The sequence below is a fragment of the Sus scrofa genome, chromosome 6 (assembly GCF_054392235.1).
Source record: "Sus scrofa isolate SSC_HxYL_T2T_F1_AM1 chromosome 6, Sscrofa_HxYL_maternal_Yorkshire_Landrace_v2.0, whole genome shotgun sequence".
Classification (NCBI taxonomy): domain Eukaryota; kingdom Metazoa; phylum Chordata; class Mammalia; order Artiodactyla; family Suidae; genus Sus; species Sus scrofa.
The window spans coordinates 53,315,984-53,336,899 of NC_139388.1; the positions used below are offsets into that span (position 1 = coordinate 53,315,984).

A 20,916-nucleotide genomic window follows, 5' to 3' on the forward strand; every position below is an offset into this window, starting at 1 on the left:
ACTCATACTGTAACAGACACTCATACCACATCCATCGCACACCCCTTCCAGCCCGGCCCAGCCTCCCCAGATGTGGGAAGGCACCTATCACCTGCCTCATCAAATATATGCACATCTGCCTCCCTCCAACCCCACCCCCTCGGGGCCCAGGGAGCTGGAACCAAGACCTCAACCATGACCTGTCCCACGTACCCCCTGACAGTGAGTGAACCCCCAGCCCCTGCCTTCTCGTGGCCCTGGTGGTATGTACTTCTGGGAGCAGTTGTGGCCGCTGCCTGTGTCCTCATCCTGACCCTGTTCCTCGTCCATCGGCGGAAGAAGGAGACCCGCTATGGGTGAGTCAGAACTGCCGGGTAGGGACTGGGATGGGGAGGCTGGAGGTGGCGAGATCGTAAGGAGGTGGTGCAGAAGGAGAGGTTACCAGGAATCAGGCTGAGGACAAGGGGCCGGGGTGCGAGTGGAAGGCAGATGTCCAAGACGAGCTCAGCAAACGGCGGAGGAGAGGGCGGCGGGGCGGGGGCTGGGGTGGCGAGCCGTCTCCCTGCTGCCAGAAGGAGGCAGTTTCCGCATTGGTCTGCCCTGCCCTCACCTCCTCTCTCCCTCAGAGAGGTGTTCGAACCCGCAGTGGAGAGGGGCGAGCTGGTGGTCAGGTATCGTGTTCGCAAGTCCTACAGTCGTCGGACCACTGAAGCCACCTGTAAGTGAACCCCACGCCTCCTAGCCTTGGTTTGGGCTAAGAAGTATAGAGATTTGGGCCTGCTGGGCTTCTGCGGAGGCACGAACCATAAGATTCTGAAGGCCTTGGAATCCTAGGATGTTAGAACCACAGAGCCCAAGACCCACAGAATAGTGGAACCCCACGCAACCTTAGAGTGATAGCGTCTTAGATCCAGTAGATCTCCAAAAGGCCAAGACGCAGAGCCGTAAGCTCTTAGAGCAATGTCATGATGATGACAGTGGAGAATTTGATGGCGATGGCCCACCCTCACCCTTCCTACGTGACAGGTGCTCTTCTAAGTGCTCTGTGCAGGTCATTTCATTTAGTCTTCACAACAGCCCAAGGAGGCAGGCACGTGCCCGCTCCCCTGCTGCTTCGCAGATGAGGAAGCTGTGGCATTGAGCGGCTCAGTAACTTGCTCAAGACCATACAACTTGTAAATTGGAGAGTTGGGACTCATACCCAGGCAGTTTCTCTCTCTCTCTCTCTCTCTCTCTCTCTCTCTTTTTTTTTTTTTTTTTTTTTTGTCGTTTTTGGGGCCGCACCCATGGCATATGGAGGTTCTCAGGCTAAGGGTCAAGTCAGAGCTGTAGCCTCCTGTCTATGCCAGAGCCACAGCAACACCAGATCCGAGATGCGTCTGCGACGCACACCACAGCTCCTGGCGACACTGGATCCTTAACCCACGGGGTGAGGCTGGGGATCAAAACTGTGTCCTCATGGATACTAGTCACTTTTGTTTCTGCTGAGCCACGATGGGAACTCCCAGGCAGTTTCTCTCCTAACTGCCTCGTGGAATTACAGAATGTGAGAGAGGTAGAATAGATCTTGGCCTAAAATATTACACACTGGGAGTTCCCTGGTGGCCTAGCAGTTGAGGACTTGGCATTGTCACTGGCCTGGGAATTTCCAAATGCCACAGGTGTGGCCAAAAAAGAAAAAGAAAATAGGCTCTGTGCAATAGACCCTTGGGATCTGGGAAACCAGAGAGCATCTGCAAACCATATAGCCTCTCTGTTAGAGGATTAGAGCGTTACGGAGGGTCCCAGCTAAGGATTGGCCACTCGGTCCAATCACTTTCTCTCTCTAGCTGGGGAAATAAACCCAGAAAGAAAAGGGACAGAGTTAGGTCCCTTCCTAGCACACAGTGGGAAGACTCCCAGGGCCCCAGGGAGATGTCGGAAGGGGCTGGGAAAGACATTTATTGAAGAGAAGTGAGGAGGTCACAGCGATCAGATGGAATAAGAGGCAGCAGCAGCAGCTTTCAAAGTGCGATCTGAGTCCCCGGGGGTCCCCAAGACCTTTGCTGGGATGTGGCGGGGGCGTCCACGAGGTCAAAACTATTTTCATAATAATCCAAAGACATCATTTGCCCTTTGGCACTCTCCTTCTCTCGAAAGTGCTCTGTGCAGTTTTCCAGAGGCTTCCTAACATACGATGATGTCATCACTAACTGGTGATTGATGAAACATGGGCTGTGGACTCTTGTGTTTTGAAAATCTATGCGTTTTCATTTTGAATGCAGTAAATACTGGTGTATCGATAACCCACACAAAAGAAAGCTCTTGTCAATCCTCAGTGACTTCAAGGATGTAAAGAGGTCCTGAGGCCAGTAGTGGGAGAATGATTGCTGCCCAGCAGTGAAAATGAATAAAGCCCACTACACACAACCACCACATCACAGCGCCCTCATAGACTTGGTGTTAAGTGAAAGAAGCCAGACACAAAGGGGAGCATATTATGTGATTCGATGTTTACAACATCCCCAAACAGAGAAGACTAATCTGTACTTAAAAAAAGAAAAGTCAGGATAGTCGCCACCCCGATAGGACACGTCATGGTCTATTTCCCCCCTCCCTGGTTTTTAGGGCCACACCCATGGCATTTGGAGGTTCCCAGCCCAGGGGTCGAATTGGAGCCACAGCTGCTGGCCACAGCCACAGCAATGCCAGATCGGAGCCGCATCTGCGACCTACACCGCAGCTCACGGCCATGCTGGATCCTTAACCCACTGAGCAAGGCCAGGGATCAAACCCACAACCTCATGGTTCCTAGTCACATTCATCTGATTCCAGACTGCTATGATGAAGTGGAAAATGCAATAAACTGCGTCACATGCATTTTGGGTTTTCTCAGTGCATGTAAGAGTTACCTTTACACTATACTGTAGCCTACTAAGTGTGCAATAGCCTATATACTTTAAAACAATGTACATATCTTAAATTAATTTAATTTAATTTTTATTTTATGGTGCACCTGCACCATATGTAAGTTTCCAGGCTAGGAGTTGAGGCAGGGCCTCAGCTGCAGGCCTACACCACAGCCATAGCAACACCGGATCCCAGCTGCATCTGCAACCTATGCCACAGCTGCAGCAATGCCAGACCCTTAACCCACGGACGGAGGCCAGGGATGGAAGACAGATCCTCAAGGACACTATGTTAGGTTCTTAACCCACTGAGCCACCACGGGAACTCCTATATATCTTAATTTTAAAATGCTTTATTGCCAAAAATGCTAAGCACCATCTGAGCCTTCCATGAACTGCAGCAGAAACATCAAAATCACGATCACAGGTCACCATAACAAACATAACAATAATGCAAAGGTTTGTGACACTGAAAATTACCAAAATGTGACATGGAGACACAAAGTGAGCAAATGCCATTGTAAATGGCACCCATGGACTTGGTCAACACACGGTTGCCACAAATGTTCAATGTGCACAAACCACGGTATTGGCAAAGTGCAATAGAGCAGAGAGCAGTGAAATGAGGCCTGCCTGCGTCTCTGTTGGCGAGTGTCGCCTAAACGTCAGCCCTGCTCAGTGGCTCTGTTTAACCCTTCCCTTGTGCAGTGAACAGCCTGGGCATCAGCGAAGAGCTGAAAGAGAAGCTGCGGGATGTGATGGTGGACCGGCATAAGGTGGCCCTGGGGAAAACCCTGGGAGAAGGTGAGTCCCCCCAGCACATGCATGCACGTACACACACACACACACACACACACACACACACACACATTTCCTTGAACCAAGAAGCCCCTCACCTCCCCACCCCACCCAACCACAGGAAATACAGCCTCCCGGGAGGGCCCCCTGAGGTCATCATCTCTCTCCTGTCCCCCCCTCCCGCCCCCCAGGAGAGTTTGGAGCTGTGATGGAGGGCCAGCTCAATCAGGATGACTCGATCCTCAAGGTGGCCGTGAAGACGATGAAGAGTGAGTCTGTACATGCATGAGCACACGTGCGGGATCCCCTGCCCCCTAACCTCGGGCTCCTTCCCGATGCCCCCAAGGAGGCAGAAGAGCAGGAAAGTGAACAGCAATTTAGCCCAAGCACAGAACCTCAGTGTTTCCGGACAGGAAGTGGAGTCCGTGCAGGGTCCTGCAATAGAAGGAGTTAATATGGGGAGATCAGTACACAGGTGTAGGGAGGCTGAAGGAACAGCCGGGAGCGGTGAGACAACCTGGAGATTCACAGCGGCAGTATGTCACTTCCACTCCCAGGCCTGAAGGGCAGAGGGAGGAAGTCTTGTTACCAGAGCCCATAGCCAAATTCCTTGGTAGGATTTAGGAACCACAGAGTTAGGGGCTTCCCTGTGGGAGCTTGAAACACCAAGCAGACACAGCCGCGGCACAGCACAGGAAGTACAGGGCCAAGGGCATCCCTTCACAGGGTTGAAGCACAGGGGTCAGGTTGTGGCTGGAGGTGAGGGATCACAGGGGCTAAAACTTGGGTTGGAGAGTCATCAGCCGCGTACTCATTCGTTATCGGATGCCTCCTTATACACCGGGTTGTGTTCTCCAGCTGGGGGTGGGACGTTGGGCAAGTCACTTTGCCCCTAAGAGCCAGTGTCCCAAGTTGTAAAACGGGGACCGTCATATGGATCCCCAGGGCTCCTGGGAGTGGGCCGGGAAGCAGCCTAGTGTGGACCCAGGAGCCAGACCGCCCAGGGTTTGAACTCCGCCTAGTCCTCTTGCAAGCTGTGAAGTGTGCCTTTAGGAAGGTTCCTTTACCACTCTGTGCCCTCATTTCCCCATCTTTAAATCTTAAAAGAAAGATTTTTTTTGGAGTTCCCATCATGGCTCAGTGGTTAATGAACCTGACTAGTATCTATGAGGATGTGGGTTCGATCCCTGGCTCCGCTCAGTGGTTAAGGATCTGGCGTTGCTGTGAGCTGTGGTGTAGGTCACTGACGGGGCTCACATCTGTCGTTGCTGTGGCTGTGGTTGCTGTGGCTGTGGTGTAAGCTGGCAGCTACAGCTATTCGACCCCTAACCTAGGAACCTCCATAGGCCACAGGTACGGCCCTAAAAAGACAAATGACAAAAAAATTTTTTTGGCCACACCTGTAGCATGCAGAAGCTCCCCAGCCAGGGATCAAACCTTTTGCCACAGCAGTGACCTGAAACAAACAATGGCTCCACTGGATCCTTAACCACTATGCCACCAGGGAACTCCTTTTTCCCCATCTTTAAGGTGTGGAAAATAGGAGTTCCCACTGTGGCACAACAGGATCAGTGGCATCTCTGCAGCACCAGGACACAGTAGGTTGAAAGATCTGGCATTGCTGTGGCAGAGGTTGCAACTGTGGCTCAGATCCCTGGCCCAGGAACTCCATATGCCACGAGGTGGCTAAAAATAAAAAATAAAAATAATAAAGTGGGGAAAATACTAGAAGCCCCTTAAAGGATTAAATGAGTTGATATATGTACAGTGCTGGTACACCTGGTACTTACTAATCGAGTTTGATGAAGACGATGATGAGAGCTCCCTGGTGGTGGATTTGGCATTGTCACTGCTGTGCTTGGGTTCGACCCCTGGCCGGGGGACTGCTGCTGCTGATGAAGAGGAAGGGGAGGAGGGAAAGAGTCCTCCTTCCCCTCTCCCTGCTCCTCATCCATCTTCCTCTCTCCCCCAAGTTGCCATCTGCACAAGGTCGGAGCTGGAAGATTTCCTGAGCGAAGCCGTCTGCATGAAGGAATTCGACCACCCCAACGTCATGAGGCTCATCGGTGAGTGGGGGGCAGACTTCCTGGGTCTGCTGGGCCCGTGGAGACCACACCAGAGGGAAGACCCCTCCCTCAGGCCCTGGGAAGATCACACCTCCAGGCTTCCTTCTGCCCCACCCAATCCCTGCAGCCGGCCAGCTCCCCCCTTCCTCTCTCCCTTGGCTTGGAATGTGACCTCTGACCTTTCCCAGAAATAGCTGAGGTCCCCAGGAGGGCTAAGGAAGCATCCCTGGGAACAGTGCTGGAAATGGCTTCTCTGAAGCTTGGCTCTTGCCGCCACTACCCCCGCCCCTCAACACTTTGGAGGCCAGATTTGAGGGGGAGGGAGAGACAGAGGTGGCAGAGGGTGAGAGTGACAGGGCTGCCTGGGGGGACGCAGGCGTCTGTTTCCAGGGTTCCGAACGAGAGGGCTTCCCGGCCCCTGTGGTCATCTTACCCTTCATGAAACACGGAGACCTACACAGTTTCCTTCTTTATTCCCGGCTCGGGGACCAGCCAGTGGTGAGTGCTTTTGAGGGTCTGGACCATAGGTATTAATTGAGCACCTACTAGGTACCCAGTGCTGCTCAGACACAGGGAAGGCCGTGGTGACAAAGAGCTTGTTTTCATGGGGCTATCTGCCCGTGGGGAGACCAGGCAATACACAAGTTAACAAATAGATAAGAAAGATAATTTAAGTGCTAGGAAGGAAAGAGTAGGATGAGTGACAGGGAGGCAGGGCAATGAATTTGGGCGAACGGGGAAGATCTCATGGCGGAGGCACCTTGAAGGAGGAGCCAGGTCCTGGGAGGTGAGGAATCTGAGAGGACGTGGTCCCAGCAGAGGGCACAGCATGTGCAAAGGTGCAGAGGTGGGAACAAGCCTGGCTTGTTTAAAGACCAGAGAGGGGGTTTCCTGGCGGCCCAGCAGGTTAAGGATCAAGCGTCACTGCTGTGGCTCGGGTCACTGCTATGGCACAGGTTTGATCCCTAGCCCAGACATTTCTGCATTTAAAACAAAACAAAACAAAAAGCCAGAAAGGTGTATAACGAGGACAAGAACAGTAGGAGATCAAGATGGAGAGGAAGGGGGAGGGATGATAAACGGCCGTGTTGGAAAGGCGTTGGACTTAATTCGCAGAGCCAGAGGAAACCACTGCGGGCCAGAGCCAGGCCCACGCAGGAAGGGAGGGAGGGAGGATGGCTGTGGGGGCCTCTGCTGACCGCTGCTCCCTCCTGCCCTGGCCCCCCAGTTCCTGCCCACTCAGATGCTGGTGAAGTTCATGGCAGACATCGCCAGTGGCATGGAGTATCTGAGTACCAAGAGGTTCATACACCGGGACCTGGCTGCCAGGAACTGCATGTGAGTGTCCAGCCCTCCGGGAGTCCCCCTCCTTCAGGGAACACCTGCCACAAGACGCACACACCCTTCGGGCATGGCTGAACTCAGGAGTGGAAGAGCGAGGTCAGCAAGGAGCTCAGGGGAGGCTTTTTTGGAGGAGGTGGGCCCTGAACTGAGATCCCAAAGGAGTATGGGGCTGTGAAGAGAAGAGGAGATGGGGTGGACCTGGTGGGTAGCATGAGGTGAGCAAAAGGGCACAGGCGACCCATGAGGGTGATGACACAGAAGCGTCATCTTCGTCCCCCTCCACGCTAAGTGTCTTGCCTGGGGCTACCCTTGTGAGGGGCCCCGTCTGCCAGCGGACGAGCAGAAAATAGGCCAGAACCAGGGCTAAGGGGAGGGCTGTGTGTGTGTGTGTGTGTGTGTGTGTGTGTGTGTGTGTGTGTACTGTCTTAGAATATTAGTCTTATTACAATGTTGGACTCAGAAATTGGAGCTAGAGAATCAGAGAATCTTCTAGAAGACATGTTAATGTTCACAGCTCTCGGGAGTATGGAAAGGGCTTTATTTCCCACCCGCTTCCCCCCCCAACCCGGCAACTCTTTATTTTGAAAAATTCCAAATCCACAGGAAAGTTGAACAAGTTGTACGACGAACACCCACATCCCCTCCTTGTTGAGATTTTGCCGCATTGCTCCTCTTTCCTCCTTTTCTCCCTTCCCTCAACCATTTGAAAGTAGGTGGCTGAGATGGTGACATTCCACCCCTAAATCCTCAACAGGCATCTCCTAAAATAAGGACTTAGGCCTAAATAATCCCAATTCTGCTATCACACCTAAGATGATGAACAGTCATTCTGTAACATAACCCACTATCCAATCCGTATTCAGATTCCTCCAGGGAGTTCCTATTGTGGCACAGCAGAAATGAATCCATCTAGGAACCATGAGGTTGCAGATTCGATCCCTGGCCTCGCTCAGTGGGTTAAGGATCCGGCGTTGCCGGGAGCTGTGATGTAGGTCGCAGACACGGCTCGGATCTGGTGTTGCTATGACCATGGCATAGGCCAGCAGCTATAGCTCTGATTAGACCCCTAGCCTGAGAACCGCCATGTGCCGTGGGTGCAGCACCCCCCCCAAAAAAGACAAAAAGACAAAAAAAAAAATTCTTCCAATTCTCCTCCAAAATGTCCTTTAGGGCTTCCCCCACCCCCCAAACCAGGACGTACCCAAAGTTCCCACATTGCTTTTGATTGTTACACTCATTTGGTCTCTTTTAGTCTAGAATAGCCCCCTCCCACCACTACCTTTGTACATTTCTGTGGCATATTCTTTTGGAAGACATCAGGCCAGTTGTCTTGGAAAATGTCCCATGTATCGGATGTGTCTGGGAGTTCTCTGGTACAATGGGTTAAGGATCCAGCATTGTCTCCGGGGCATCAAGGGTTCAATCCCCGGCCCCAAGGATTGGGTTAAGGATCCAGTGTTGCTGAAGCTGTGACGGAGGTTGCAGGTGCGGCCAGGAACTTCTGCAAAAGTGGGCGTGGCCCCCCCAAAAAAAGATGTGTCTGTTTCCTTGTGGTGGCATTAGCCTTTTTCCTCTGTCCCCTGTATTTCCTGTTAACTGAAAGGTAGGTCTAAAGGCATGAATAGACTCAGTCAAAATGGACGTTCTTCTATTTCCATAACTTGGGCTGATCCTCGTCAAGCCCCCAAGGTACCAGTAACACCGAGAGAATCAGAGTGGGCAGTCAGCTGTTACGCACCTGTCACGCCTTTTGATAAGTTTTAAAATGTTAAAATACTTCCTTACCGGGTGGCAAGTGGCCACTTCCCCCAGCTTCCTGTGTGCTCCACAGCCACCAGCTTAGATGTCTGAACATGACCCATCTCCCCCCAACGCCCAAGTCCAGCACCCTTGGTAGAAATTCTCAATGCTTAAAAAAATAGAATCCCAAGAGTTCCTGTTGTAGCTCAGCAGTAACGAATTCGGCTAGTATCCATGAGGATGTGGGTTCAATCCCTGGCCTCGTTCATTGGGTCCAGGATCCTATGTGGCTGTGGCGTAGGCCCGAAGCTGCAGTTCTGATTGGACCCCTAGCCTGGGAATTTCCATTTGCCATGGATGCAGCCCTGAAAAGCAAAAACAATAATAATAATAATAATAGAATCTCAGGTGCAAGAATCAGGAGTCTTCTGTTTACATAAAGCACAAAAACAAGCACAACCCACAAGTAACCCACACTGTTAAAAATAAGGATTGTAGTTACACTTGGAGGGGTAATATGGGAAGGAAGGACTGGTGATATTTCTTTCTCTTTCATATTTAAAAATATCTTTGTCTAGGGAGTTCCCTGGAGGTGCAGTAGATTAAGGGGATCCGGCATTATCACTGCAGTGGCTTGGGTTGCTGCTGTGGTGCGGGTTCAATCCCTGACCCGGGAACTTCCACATACTTCCATTGTGGCCAAAAAATAAAATAAAATAAAATTTTAAAAAGAAAGAACATTCCTAGGCCCTAGCAGTCTCTCTCCTGCCTTTCCCAGCCACTGCCCCCAAGGGGTAACTACTATTCTGGATTGCTGTCACTATCAACTTCTGTCACCTAAATGTCATTCACATGGAATCATGCGATTTTGACTCCTTTGTATCTGGCTTCTTTCACTCAGTGTGATGTTTTCGAGATTAGTGCATGTTGTCGTATATATTAGTAGTTCTTATTCTTTGCGGTGTGGCATTCCGTTGTATAGATGTCTTATGATGTTCTGTTTTTTTTTTTTGTTTTTTTTTTTTGGTTTGTTTGTTTTTAGGGCCACACCTGCAGCATATGGAAGTTCCCAGACTAGGGGTCCAATCAGAGCTACAGCTGCCGGCCGACACCACAGCCAGAGCAAAGCAGGATCCGAGCCAAGTCTTCAACCTACACCACAGCTCACATCAACGCCGGATCCTTAACCCGCTGAGCAAGGCCAGGAATTGAACCCACGTCCTCCTGGATGCTAGTCAGATTCCTTAACCACTGAGCCATGGTGGGAACTCTGTGTTTCTTAATCTGCATTCTGGTTGTATGGGTATGTTTGTGAACATTCAGTGAACTCTTCCTTTAAGATTTGGGCATGTTTCTGTATATTTAGCACACTTCATAAAAGCAGTTTAAGGAGTTCCCGTTGTGGCCAGCAGTAGCGAACCTACTAGTATCCATGAGGTTGCAGGTTTGATCCCTGGTCCTGCTGAGTGGGTTAAGGATCCGGTGTTGCCATGAGCTGTGGTGTAGGTCACAGACTCGGCTCAGATCCCGCGTTGCTATAGCTGAGGTGTAGGCCAGCAGCTGCAGCTCTGATTCAACTCCTAGCTTGAGAACTTAGATATGCCCAGGGTGTGGCCCTAAAAAAAAAAAAAAAAAAAAAAAAAAAAAAAAAAAAAACCACCACCAGAGTTCTCATCCTGGCTCAGAGGAAAGGAATCTGACCAGTATTCAGAGCTGGGAGAGCCCGAGGCAGACCCTTTTCTGACCTCATTTTACAGAGGGTGCAAGAAGTAACACGGTCTGGAGCAAGAAGAGAGACAGGTTCCCCCACCTCCCGCCCCCAAAGCAGGACTGCGAGGGGGCAGAAGACAGGGACGTGTCTGAGCGTGAGGGCAGGCTTCCTGGCGGAGGCAGCCAATGCCATGACAGCATTCCTCTCCCCAATCTGGGCAGGCTGAACGAGAACATGTCGGTGTGTGTGGCCGACTTTGGGCTTTCGAAGAAGATCTATAACGGGGACTACTACCGCCAGGGACGCATTGCCAAGATGCCAGTCAAGTGGATCGCCATCGAGAGCCTGGCTGACCGCGTCTACACCAGCAAGAGCGACGTGGTACGTGCACCTCTGGCAGGAGTGGGGAGCAGGGGTGGGGGGAGTGGCCTGATCATCTCACACAACATCCAGGCTCATGGGGACGCAAGGGATTCCCTTACAGGGCCCACCCACGGGGACTGTGGGTATCTGTGAACAGTGGGTATCTGTGAACGTGCCAAGGTGTGCTCGGGCTCGCGTGTGCATGGTGGCAGCTTGATACCTGGGCTGAGTGGGCAGTTTCGGTTGGGAGAGCCAGTGGTAGGTATGTGTACACCTGTATAGCCAGGGTATGCAAGGCAACACGAGACGACGTGTCCACGGAGTGTGTAAATGTGTGCATGCGTGAACAGGTCTATGTATGCACGCTCATTGCCCCCATGAGGGTGTGCTTGTATCAAAGTGTTTCTGTTAACAGCTGTGATGCAGCCACAGAGATAGCTGTGTCCACCCATTGAGTGTGGGTGTACCCATGTTGGGTGGGGCTGTCTTTGTGCAGGAGAGACCCTCTAATCCTCTCCCCTCTGCCCCAACAGTGGTCCTTTGGGGTGACAATGTGGGAGATTGCCACACGAGGTCAAACCCCATATCCAGGAGTGGAGAACAGCGAGATTTATGACTACCTGCGCCAGGGAAACCGCCTGAAGCAGCCTGTGGACTGTCTGGATGGACTGTGAGGACCCTTGGGACCCCCTCCCTGCCAATCTCAGATTTCACTCCAAAACCCTGAGCAGCCCACAAGACCTTGACATAGCCAGGGCCCTCCAAAACCCGCACAGGGTCCCTCAGACCCGAGGAACACCTCCTGCCCCCTCACCACTGCTCCACAAGATCACTGCTAGCCCATGAGGTACAAATTAGCAAAAGGTGCCCTTCCCTCCTTTGCTTTGTGTGTGCCCCACCCCAACCCAGGTGCCAGGTATCCGAGACTGTGAATAACTACAGAACCTTTGGGAGTTCCCGTTGTGGCTCAGTGGTACCAAACCCGACTTGGATCTACGAGGACCTAGGTTCGATCCCTGGCCTCGCCCAGTGGGTTAAAGGGTCCAGCAAGGCCGTGAGCTGTGGTGTAGGTTGCAGACGCGGCTCGGATCCTGCATTGCTATGGCTGTGGTGTAGGCCAGCAGCTACAGCTCCGTTTTGACCCCTAGCCTGGGAACTTCCATATGCCGCAAGCACGGCCCTAAAAAGGAAAAAACAAACAATCAAAAAAAACTACAGGAGTTCTTGTCCTGGTTCAGTGGAAACGAATCTGACTGGTATCCATGAGGACAAGGGTTCGATCCCTGTCCTCGCTCAGTGGATTAAGGATCCGGTGTTGCCGTGAGCTGTGGTGTAGGTTGCAGATGAGGCTTGGATCTGGTGTTGCTGTGGCTGTGGGCTTTGATTCGACCCCTAGCCTGGGAACTTCCATATGCCACAAGTGCGGCCCTGAAAAGGAAAAAACAAAACAAAACTACAGCACCTTAGCTGGGAGTCCCACCTCTGAGATCTCCACTCCCCCAAAGTTCTAATTCCTCCCAGATTCCTCTGCACACATACTCCCCACGTGCTCTTCTACACCCAGGTTCCTCTGCAAAACCCTTATAATGAGCTTCTCCAAACCCTCAGGTCTCCTCTGAGATGTTCCCAGAATCCTTTAGGATGGTGCTTAGCAAACTTCGCCATCTCATGAAACACACAGAGACGAGCACTTTGGGAGTAAAGAGATGTTACTTGGGTCGGGAGGGGACAGCCTGGGGCTTCAGACTCGGCAGGTCCTCCTTGGGTCTCCAAAAATTTTATTTTTTGGTCACACTTGCGGCATGGGGAAGTTCCTGGGCCAGGGATCCAACCCGTGCCACAGCAGTGACCCGAGCCGCTGCAGTTACACCACCAGATTCTTAACCCGCTGTGCCACTCCTAGGAGACACTGTTTTAGATGCTTTGCATGAGTTAACTCATTTGACCCTTACTACAACTGTATGAGGTAGCTTGGCATCATTGGCATTCCCGTATGCAGATGACGTCACTGAGGCCCACATAAAGGGTAAATCCTTTGCTAAAGGCTGCATAGCTGGTATATGTTATCTACACCCCTAAATCCAGCAGCTTAAAACCACAAGCGTTAATTACCTCACATGGTTTCTGAAAGTCAGGAGTCTGGGGAGTTCCCGTGGTGGCGCAGTGGTTAACGAATCTGACTAGGAACCATGAGGTTGCGGGTTCGATCCCTGCCCTTGCTCAGTGGGTTAAAGATCCGGCGTTGCCGTGAGCTGTGGTGTAGGTTGCAGACGCGGCTCGGATCCCGCGTTGCTGTGGCTCTGGCGTAGGCTGGTGGCTATGGCTCCGATTAGACCCCTAGCCTGGGAACCTCCATATGCCGCGGGAGCGGCCCAAGAAATGGCAAAAAGACAAAAAATAAATAAATAAAAATAAAAATGAAAGTCAGGAGTCTGGGAACAGCTTAGCAGGGTGACTCTGGATCAGGGTTTCTAATGCGGGTACAGTCAAGAGCTGGGGCTGCAGCCATCTGAAGGTTGGGACTGGAAGATGGTTTTCAAGGTGCCTTCCTCACATGGCTGTGCCAGGAGGTCTGTTTTGTGCCACGTGGACCCCTCCATAGTTCTGTTCAGGTTTTCTCATGACATGGCAGCTGCCCTCCCCCAGATGGACACCCCAAGAGAAAGAACAAGGAGGAATCCATTACACCTTTTCAACCTAGTCTCAGAAGTCACACACACCATCACTGCAGGCGTGACTAAATCCTGCCCATGCTCCAGGGGAGGGAAGTTAGGCTTCATCTTTTGCACAGAGGCATGTCAAAGAATGTGAAGACATAGTTTATTTTTATTTATTTATTTTTAGGGCCACACCTGTGGCATATGGAAGTTCCCAGGCTAGGGGCTGAATCGGAGCTACAGCTCCTGGCCTACGTCACGGCCACAGCGACACGGGATCCGTGCCACATCTATGACCTACACCATGGCTCTCAGCAGCGCCAGATCCCTAACCTACTGAGGGAGGCCAGGGATTGAACCTGCATCCTCATGGTTACTAGTCAGATTCTTAACCCACCAAGCCACAGTGGGAACTCCGAGGACATGTTTTAAACCAACACAGCCTGCAAAGCTTTGCGGCCAGAGTCTGTTGTGGGAGCCTGACTGGGAAGCTCTGCTCTAGCGGAGCCACACTACAACATTCCCCCACATCCAGAGAGGTTTCCCAAGGCTTTTCCCACCTCCTGAGTGTCAGTCCCAGGACCACCCTCAGGAACTCTTGAGAATTCTCAAATCCCCACAGATGCTCCCAAACTGCTGCCGTTCCCTCCACTCCCATGAAATGCCCGCAGTCGCCCGAGTGTCCTGAAATGCTCCCAAGTCCCCAAGATGCTCCCCTTCTGAGCCCCTGCTCCATCTCCCACCCTTCGTTTCGCTGCCTTAGGTATGCCCTGATGTCGCGATGCTGGGAGCTAAACCCCCGGGACCGGCCAAGCTTTGCAGAGCTGCGGGAAGATCTGGAGAACACGCTGAAGGCCCTGCCTCCCGCCCAGGAGCCCGACGAAATCCTCTATGTCAACATGGATGAGGGTGGGGGTCATCCGGAACCACTTGGAGCTGCTGGAGGAGCTGACCCCCCAACCCAGCCTGACCCCAAGGATTCCTGCAGCTGCCTCACTGCTGCTGAGGTCCATCCTGCTGGACGCTATGTCCTCTGCCCGTCTACAGCCCCTGGCCCCACCCTGCCTGCTGACAGGAGCTCCCCAGCATCCCCAGGGCAGGAGGATGGCGCCTGAGACAAACTTCCACCTGGAACTCCTTCTCAGGACCCAAGCTAGGCACTGCCACAGGGGAACCCCCTGACTCTCCCACTCCAGGCCTTACCTCCAACCATAGCCCCCTCTTCCTACTCCATCCCAGACAGGCCCTCCCCCTTTTCCACACCTTAGTGTCCCTGTGTGTCAAAGGAAGGGATTGGACTGCAAACCTTAAGGATCCTCCCAGTTCGAACATTCCAAGGTTCTAGATTCTAAGCTGTAAAGAGTCTAGATTGAGAGGTTCTAAGTTTCAAAGATGAGTCTTTGGTTCTAAGGGCCTGAAATTCCAAAGTCTCTAATTCTAAAATGCTAAGGTTCTAGACATGGAAGTTCTAAGGCCTATCTTCTAAGGCTCTGAGCTTCTATGGCTCTAGATTTTTCTGGTTCTAAGATTCTGGATAAAGCCTGCAAGATTTTAGGTTCCAAAGCTCTAAGATTCTAATTCCAGGATCTAAGGCTCTATAATTCTAGATTTTATTTTTCTAGGGTTCTGAGTCCTTAGGGTATAAGATTCTAGATTCTATAATTCTAAAAATTCTACAGTTCCAGACACGGAGGTTCTAAGGCCTAAAGTTCTATCATTTGATGTTCTGAGCCTCTCAGAGTACAAATTCTCTGGCTATAAGACTCTAGATCATAAGCCTTCAAGATCTGATCTTCTCAAGTTTTAAGATTCTAATGATGGTCAATTAAAGGTTCCATGGCTTTATGATCCTCAAAACTTTTGTTATGATATTCTGGATCCTAAAGATCTAAGATTCTAGAATCTGCAGTGCAAAAGTTTTAAGAGTCTAAAGATGGAGGTTCTAAGGTCTAATGTTCTAGATGTGATATTCTAAGACTTAGTCTAAGAACCTAGATTCTCTATGTCAAAGATTCCAGATCATATGCTTCAAGATTCTAGATTATTAAACTCTAAGATTCTAATGTTGTTCTGTTCTGTGTTCCAAGGCACTCTAGATTTTGTTGGTCCAAGATTCTGGATCCCTTAGCATCTGTGGTATAAGGCTCTACAGTTGGTGGTGACTATCCAGAGGCCTAAGTTTTAATCATTTCTAACTTTGGACACCTTCAAGTTCTGTGCTGCATCCTGTCTTTCTAGGACTTTAGTTAAGGGTCCAAGAAGTCACAGTTCTAAATCTTAAGGTTCTAGGCACTAGAGTTCTAAGATTCACATGTGGTAAGTTTCTTAAGGTCTACAGGTCTAGAATTCCAAGGTAACCTTACAGAATTAGCCTGTGTGACCCTTCCCTTCTTAGCCACCTCTGTTTCCTCTTGTGGGGGCATGCCCCCTCAAACCTGTGCAATGCATTAGGGTTGCCTCTTTTCCTCAGAGGACAATCTCCCTCCTTTTGGGCCATGCTGCCCCCCCTGAGCCAGTCCCTCATGCCCCCTGAACAGAGTATGGACTCTGGCACCTCCGGAGGGGCTCAGATCACATAAAATTTTGTAACCGTGCTTCTGCCTCCTCTTGTCTCCACTCAGCCCCTCTCCCTGTCATCTCAGTTTCCCTATCAGTAAAAAGGAGGGTTGGTGGGGTCTTGGAGTTCTCCCTTCATTAAAGAGAAAAGAACATATATACATAGACAGAAGGACAAGCAAGAAAAACAGACTCTCTGAAACCCCTAGTGAGTAAGAGACATATAGATAAGCACAGGAGCACAGGGACCCTCCCCCACCCCAAAGTAACAGCCACGTGAATTAATGGATATACCCAAGTACACCTGGTCACAAATACTGAGACACAAATTCAGACACAGAGTTACACAAAATTACACAAATACAGACATACTTACAAACATGCACAGGCAGGTAATCACCAGGAATAGGAAGAAACTAGAATAACACAGATAAAAACACTATAAAGTGACACAAATATTCAGACATATAGCGTATGTACAGGGAACTCACAGATCCAAGCGTTCAGATTCACTTACAAACACAGGCACAGAGCGCCTCCGAAAATCTCGGGCCCACATAGGGACTCCTGCCAAGACAAGCCCACTATGTTTTGCACGCATCGCGGGTACACACCATCCTGGGTGTGTCCGGCAGCGGATGGAGGAACCCTTGGCAGCGCCCGGACGCCCCCGGGTGGTGACTCCTGAAAATCGAGAACAGTTCAATCCGGGCCATAAACTTTTCGAACAAATCATTGTGGGAAGCTGGGAGGAGAGAGGAAGTCGGACGTGGGCGAGGGGCGGGGTGTCTGGACTGGAACCTACGGGCCCACGTGAGTGTCTGTGCCGCTTCTGAGTGGGTGCTGTGTGTCTAGGTTGCTGTGGTGTAAGCCTGTAGTGTAACTGTCCCTTGTCTTTATGTTTTGATGCCTCCAGCTTGTGCCGACCTTAATAGGTACATCTACACTGCAGTTTGGTGTATTATCCCCAGAATTGATGCATCTGATCCTACACACACCATTTGTTTATCTGTATTGTGTGTGCGCCTTTGTCTACGTAGAGGGTGTGTGTGGCTTTTGTAGGCTTTAGGTATAGCCCAGTGAGCAGCGGGCATTTGCATTGTGCATATTGATAATGTACCTTACAGAAGGCTTGTTTTTTTGAGTTAGAGGCGACAGGTGGTGCAGGGTTAAACATAATGAAACTACGGCGTTTAGTAGCGCGAGGCTTAATCTGTGTATTGAGCTTGTCAATACAGACGCCAAACTAGCAAATCAGCATAGATGATTTGGGGTAGAGACCCCTGAGCTTTTGGAAGCCCTTCCGCATGGAAAGGGAATGACCGCGTACAGAGCGCCCATTCCACGTAAGATAGCAACCGGAGAGAAAGACGTCAGCGCAGCTATGATAATGGAAAGAGGGGCCCCGTGAGATGATCTATCAAAGGGGAGAGAGTGAGATTTCTTTCACAACTTTTTCCCCGTTGTTTGTCTCTGCTTTCAAACCTTCAGGACTCTCTGAAGCCAAAGAGCTGCTTTTCATAAAAGCAACTGAGTTTCTTCCAGACTAAGAACAATTTGTGTACCTAAATCTCTGTTTAGTATACTTCCCTCTACGGCGAAGTTTGTAAGGCGGTCCGTAACCAGAATAGCCAATCTGGCTAGGTTTTCCTAAAACGGTGCAACTGTACTAGCTTTACCGAGATAAGACAGGAACTACGATTGGTGGACAGATTGTTTTGAAACCGCCCTAACGGCAAGGGGAAGGTCCTTCGTGAATTCATCTCTTTCCGGTTTCCTAAAGGCAATCTTGAAAGGGGGCGGGGAGGAGTGGTTTGCGGACCCTCCATTTGATTGGTCCTAGTGGTTTTACCCGCTTGGACGCCTCCAGGGGCGGGAGATTTAGACCAATCAAGATATGTGTTACAGAGACACTAGTTTGATGAAAGGACCGCGCAGGAAAGGCCGTGGGGACCTCATTCTGAGATCTCACTGCTGATGGGTCCAGGTCTTTACTCCCTTTCCCTCATTTGACCCTACTGGAGCGGGCGCGCGAACGCTACCCAATCACCGCGCGCTCCGCCTCTCACCTTTTCCCGCCCTCCCGCTCCGGCTTCGGCATCGACGTAGGCCAACGCTTCCTCCCCGGTAGCTCCCAAGCCCTTTCAGTGCCGTTCTTTTGAAAGACACGCTCTGATTGGTCGAGTCTCTGGGCCCGCGCCCGTTGCTCCCATGCGGTGGCCAATTGGCACCCGTGTTGCATCGCACGGGGCCACGGAGGAGGGGGAGGTGGCGGCGGCGGCCATTTTGAGCCGCCGCCGCCATTGGAGTGGGGGCCCCCCCCTTTCCCCCTTCGCCTCCTGACAGGAAAGGTTTAAGGGGGACAGAGCCCTGGGAGGCCGGGCCGGGCTCGGGGGCCGCCCCGGGGGCCCGGGCCATGGATGTGCGCCGTCTGAAGGTGAACGAACTTCGCGAGGAACTGCAGCGCCGCGGCCTGGACACTCGTGGCCTCAAGGCCGAGCTTGCTGAGCGGCTGCAGGCGGCGCTGGAGGCCGAGGAGCCCGACGACGAGCGGGAGCTCGAGGCCGACGACGAACCGGGGCGACCTGGGCACAACAGCGAGGAGGTCGAGACCGAGGGGGGCTCCGAGCTGGAGGGGACCGCGCAGCCACCGCCGCCCGGGCTGCAGCTGCAGCCGCACCCGGAGCCCGGCGGCTACTCGGGGCCGGACGGACATTGTGAGAGTGCGCGGGGCGGGGGCCGGGGAGCCCGGAGTCCGGGCCGAGGAAGGGCTGTGGGACGCGGGAGTCCGGCGCCTGAGGTCGGGGAGACGATCTAAGGATCGGGGGATGCCTCTGCCCGTCGCTGAAAAGGATTTGGGGACAAGGCCCGCGGGACGACCGGAGGGCGAATCCTGGCATTCGGTGCAGGGGAGATCCTGGAATGGGGGGCGGGGGTCCTCGGTTTCGGAGATGAGGAAGGTCGGCGGGGGGGGGGGGGTTGTAAAGGGTTCCGCAGCCTAGGACTCGGAAACCGGAAGCTGTGGTTTCTGGACCCGAAGACAATCGGAAGAACAAGAGGTTTTCTATTTGGGGGGCTGAGGAGAGTCTTGGAAATGATGATCTTAGAGCTTGGGAGCTGTGCGAGCCCAGGCTATGAGCTAGGCGTTGAGAGCTTTGTTTTCTGGGCTGGAGAGTTTTGAGGATGGAGGATCCTGGAGTTTGCTCCTGAATGGGGGGCACAGGGACTTCTTATATTTGGTATTAGTGTGGGTTGTATGTAAGATGGGGTGCTGGCGTCTGGCCGGGGAAGGTCCAATAGACTGTATGTTCTGGTGTTTGGCCTGGGAGCATTTAGGGGATGTGGGAGACCACCATGCGATTGTACTGTGAGGGACTCAGATGCAGGACTAGAAGGCCAACCCGTAGGCAGGGACAACCTGGGCATTTGGTTCTGGCAATTTGGGGACTTTCTGATTGACTTCCAGAGGCGGTATATGGAACCTTGGTGTACAGAGGCTGGTGGCAGAGAGAAGGATGCCTCCCTGGGTGAGGAACCAGGAGGTCTAGAGCTGGAAAGGCTCTGAGGACAGATAATGCAGTGGCTACTGCTGAATGGTTTTAGATTAACAGTATCTGTCGTTTGGAGAACAAGTGTAGCTGGGGGTGGGGTGCAGAAGATAACAAATTGGTGAAGTTTTGAAGTGGATGGAGTATCTGGGGGATAGAGAACCTTGTGTCCAGCAAGGAGTATGTAGCTGGTCCAGTAACTACTACAGGGGAGGGGAGAGTGTGTAGGATATGGAGGGTGAAAGGAAACCTGTTGACTTGGCTGCCAGCCTCGGGGTGGAGTGGGGGAAGTGTTGGGGGGGGGGGTGGCTGATCATCTCCACGAGAGGGCATGTTGGTCCCCAGAAGCAGTTATTTGTGTACCCAGGGATTGGAGGAGCCTCAAGGGGTAGCAGGGAACCTCTACATCAGCCACAAGATATGACCCTGCAGAGAGAGGATGGAGTAGATGTGTGATTTTCTGGAGAGGAGACCCTGGTATGGGAGGGACTGAATCTGGAGTTAGAAAAGGGTGGTTTTCTAGCAGGACTGGCAGTGGGGATCAGAGTGGTAAAAATTAAGTAGAAAGGATTCTGGCATCCAGAGTTTGTGTTATTTCTCTGAAAAGAAAGTACTTTGAGCTATGGGGTTAAGGAAATGAGAGCTGAGGAGTCGGGGAAGACACTAGTATTTACCTGTTGAAGAGAGATGGGATCTCTCCTGGAGCAGGGCAATGTGTAGATTTGGGGTGGGGGGCAGTTGTCTGGGACCCAGGTACTGGGGAGGGTACTTCCCCATGCAGAGACCTGTGACAAAAGGAGGAGTGGGCCAGCGTGCCTGCCTAGGGCAAGTGAGCCCCTGCCAGGAATGCCTAGGAAGAAGGGCCAGTGGCTGGAGGTATCTGCAGAGGAAAGTGAAGTGCTTTAGAGGACAGGCTCTAGACTCAGATTTTCTTTCAAATCTGGCTCCATGGCTTGGGCAAGTCACTTCACCTCTGTGAGCCCTGGTTTCCTTGTGTGTAAAATTGGGATAATAATAGTGTCTCCAGTGTTGTTATGAATGAGATCACATGTGTAAGAGGCTTAGCACTGGGCCTGCCTATTATTAGGAAGTGGATGTTTTAGAGAGCAGAGAAGGGCCCCAGAATCATAGCTTCTCTGGGCGAGGCTTCCTCTGTGAGCACAGAAGAGAGTCTCAGATGTGAGGCTTTTATGGCAAGAAGAATACTGTGCTTAGCGCCTGGAAGAAACAAAATAGTTTGAAAGGGCCCCCTGTGTTTGTTCTACT

At 51.8% G+C, this 20,916-nt stretch overlaps 2 protein-coding genes across 11 annotated transcripts in view; both read left to right on the forward strand.

Annotated features, from left to right (window-relative positions):
- Positions 1-16,140, forward strand: part of AXL (AXL receptor tyrosine kinase) — a 32,275-nt gene extending 16,135 nt beyond the window's left edge. The window contains exons 10-19 of one of the 3 annotated variants that reach the window (XM_084958032.1): positions 203-335; positions 606-697; positions 3,576-3,671; positions 3,857-3,934; positions 5,639-5,731; positions 6,108-6,229; positions 6,960-7,069; positions 10,748-10,907; positions 11,423-11,559; positions 14,310-15,609. In XM_084958032.1, coding sequence (XP_084814158.1) covers positions 203-335; positions 606-697; positions 3,576-3,671; positions 3,857-3,934; positions 5,639-5,731; positions 6,108-6,229; positions 6,960-7,069; positions 10,748-10,907; positions 11,423-11,559; positions 14,310-14,661 — 1,373 coding nt within the window. In that variant the 3' untranslated portion in view covers positions 14,662-15,609. 3 annotated transcript variants of the gene reach the window in all.
- A 691-nt stretch (positions 16,141-16,831) lies between these two features.
- HNRNPUL1 (heterogeneous nuclear ribonucleoprotein U like 1) overlaps positions 16,832-20,916 on the forward strand; it is a 37,419-nt gene continuing 33,334 nt past the window's right edge. For 2 of the 8 annotated variants that reach the window (XM_084961008.1, XM_084961009.1), the window contains exon 1: positions 16,832-16,915. Coding sequence is in view for 2 of the 8 variants with exons in the window: in XM_084961007.1 (XP_084817133.1) it covers positions 18,519-18,819 (301 nt within the window). In the remaining 6 variants the exon portion in view is untranslated. Of the gene's footprint in view, positions 16,916-18,385; positions 19,006-20,916 lie in introns of those variants that run through there. The other 6 variants (XM_084961007.1, XM_021094416.2, XM_084961010.1 and 3 more) reach the window with 4 other exon arrangements.